The sequence below is a fragment of the Aegilops tauschii genome, chromosome 7 (genome assembly GCF_002575655.3).
Source record: "Aegilops tauschii subsp. strangulata cultivar AL8/78 chromosome 7, Aet v6.0, whole genome shotgun sequence".
NCBI lineage: Eukaryota > Viridiplantae > Streptophyta > Magnoliopsida > Poales > Poaceae > Aegilops > Aegilops tauschii.
Genome location: NC_053041.3, coordinates 41,915,130 through 41,918,052, shown reverse-complemented (window position 1 = coordinate 41,918,052; position 2,923 = coordinate 41,915,130). Strand labels below are relative to the sequence as shown.

General features: G+C 51.1%; 1 protein-coding gene across 1 annotated transcript; it reads right to left on the bottom strand.

Annotated features, from left to right (window-relative positions):
* Positions 1-397: 397 nt before the first annotated feature.
* LOC109756158 (acyl transferase 15-like) lies at positions 398-1,895 on the bottom strand. The gene has a single exon (XM_020315032.2). The coding sequence runs from the start codon at positions 1,869-1,871 to the stop codon at positions 606-608; it is 1,266 nt and encodes a 421-aa protein (XP_020170621.1). The 5' UTR covers positions 1,872-1,895; the 3' UTR covers positions 398-605.
* Positions 1,896-2,923: the final 1,028 nt, after the last annotated feature.

Genomic DNA, 2,923 nt, shown 5'->3' with positions numbered 1-2,923 from the left:
AAAAAATTTGAATTTTAAAAAATCTTCCAATTTCAAGTTTTTTTTTGCCTTTTTAAGAGACTAGTGCTTTTTCAAAAAAAAAAACTCGTTTGTTTAAAAAAAAATCTGGAGGTCACCACAACCTCGACAAGGAGGTGGACCTGAAGAAAAAAAAAGGCACGAGATGGATAATGGCCGCCGCTCGGACCAAACCCACTACTATAAACATCTCGTGGGCCAAACATGACCCACGAGAACACCACAGCTCTCCGCTCTGTCGCGCCACTATTGTGAGAACATTTTGATGGACACATCAATTATCTCTCCCGATGCTTCTCGCCAAAAAAATATCTCCCGGTGTAACGCACGGGCATATGTGCTGATACTTCCTAAACGAATACAGTACACAGATAGGGTGTCTGTTCGCGCAATGTTTTTATTCAAAATGTTCTAAATTGCAGTTTTTTTTTGCCACGGATGCTTTTCTCGTCATCTGTCGGAGAAGCTCTTACAAAACTCTTAGTCCTGCTACCGAAAATAAGTAAAAACCTTCTCGCCTTCTCTACCAGCAGCAGCTCTTCTCCTCCGTTGGCCCGTCTAGCTTGCAGCAATCCCAAGGCACGCGGTCACATGAACTTGGCTAGCTCGGCAAGGAAGGCGCCGGCGTGCTCCTCCTTGACGAAGCGCGACAGGATGTTGGCCCCGTCTTTGTCCCTGTACGGCAGGCACGCCACGCAGGCCGGCACCGACTTGGGCCCCACGTGTCCCATCACGCGCGCCGGCGTCCCGCCGCCGAAGTCCGTCGCCTCGAAGCCCAGGTTCCTCCAGCTCGTCACGAATAACAAGTTGTACCCGAACAGCGCGTCCACGCCTGGCACGCCTTCTGCTTGTTCTTTTCCGGCGAAGGTGGCAGGTATCTGCTCCTTGCCACTCCTGACCAGCTTAACGACGTCTTTGATGTCCCCATCAGCCACCTCACGGATCGTCGGAGACGGGGTGATTGCCTGCGTAATGACGCAGTTGCTGTAGTAGCCGTCCGCGGCACCGACGTGCCTACGCGCGTCCGCGGTGAAGATGAGCGGCGCCAGGGTGCCCGGGTCGTCGTCGGGCATGATGGCGCGGCTGCGGCACTGCCATAGTACGGCCGTAGCCGCCTCGAATACGGTGCACGGCGCGCCCAGCTCGTCGCTGAGCTCGGCTCTGATGCGGTCGATAGTGCTCATCGGCAGCGTGAAGTCGAGGTAGGAGTAATCCTGGGGCTCCAGGTGGCCAACCATGGTCTGCTCTATAGCGGCGACCAAAGGCGGGAGGTCCGGCAGGAGATGCTCGGCGCAGGAGACCGGGGAGACGGACGGCTGAGCCCGCCCGCGCGCCAGCTCGCCCATGGCCCGTAGGAGCAGAGCGATCCCCGTGCCGTCGGCGACGACGTGGTTCCACGTGACACCAAGGACGAACGCGCCGCAGGAGAACTCTGTCACCTGCATGAGAAGCAAGGGGTCGGTCACGCGGCAGCTGGCCTCCGGGTAGTCGGCAGCGAGGTCTCCTAGCACCGCCGCGAACGGCGGGTCGAAGAGCTTGACGTCCTCCAGGGCGCAGTTGGCCGTCGCGGCCACGAACTCCACGCCCTCGCCGGTGCATGCGATGCAGAGCTCGCCGTCGTCGTCTCCCACGATGACGCGGCCGGCCATGAGGCGGAAGTGGACCAGAGCTCGAGACAGCGCCCTCTTTATGATTTCGGCGGGCTCGTGGATTGCCCGGTCGAAGACGAGGAACGACGAGAAGGCGCAGAAGGCAACAGGCTTGTCGAAGGGGGAGACTTTGATGCGGTCGGGCATCGTCGGCGTCGACGGGCGGACCAGCACCGGCCAAGACTTGGTTACCATCACGCTCATTTCCAATAGGAATCTCAACTAAGTGGTATCGCCTCTTGTGCATTTTTGGCTGGCTTATATGCAAGGCCTTGCCTACGTGGAAGTGAAACATTTAAGCGGTGCCGTACCTAGCTACGGGCAACTGCCTAGCCAATCAGGCAGTGACACCTCACACCGTATACTGCATTATATAAGAACGTTTTCGCATGTTTATGAAACTAGATGACACCCCGCATGTTGCTGCGTTTTCTATGAGTAGATTTGAAGAAGAGCATATACTATACGAATGAATGTTAATACATATTGAAATGTTTAACAAATCTATATTTCTGCACAAACATAAACTGAATTATCAGTAACGTGCACTGATTCCTCTCCCAAGTAACTATGTTGGATTTGAAGAGCATTGAAGTAATTCTAGTACAGTCATTCCAAATGAGACGTGTGGCAAAATCGTAACAACTGGAAAAATAAAGTATAGGCATGAGATAGTACACGTAAAGCACACCTGATAAGTCAGCAGAGATGTATGTTCCAGACATCCGGAGAGGCATCATGAATAGCTTACATCGATATATGTCTTTTAGTTGCAAACGAAGCAGCACTGTAAAGAAAAACTAAATTTTATTTATATATACTGGCATGATAACTCTTTCAACGACTTATACATGTAGATTGTATCTTGTCTACAAGTTCCCTACTAAAATGATAACTTTTTTTCAAAGCAACAATTAGAAGTTGTGTTGTACTTGGCATTCTTTTTTTTTTTGCGGGATGTACTTGGCATTCTTGATTCCTCAAAGAAACTGAAGTGGGAGAAAAGACTCTTCATATTTACTCCAAATATTTTTTAGTTCATAGCCACTGCATTAAGATCGCCGATGAGTGGAAGCTGCAAGATCTCCTATGAAAGCGAGGCATGACAGTGAGGCAACCCTTCGACAAACGGAAGGAAAATTTTAAACATGAAGTGCGTACGACATCCCATAGAGCTCGGGAAACAACCTACAGTGCTCAATTAGTGCTCTACAATCTGATGTTATCCTTTTGTTTTGTTTTGATGGTGTGCATGA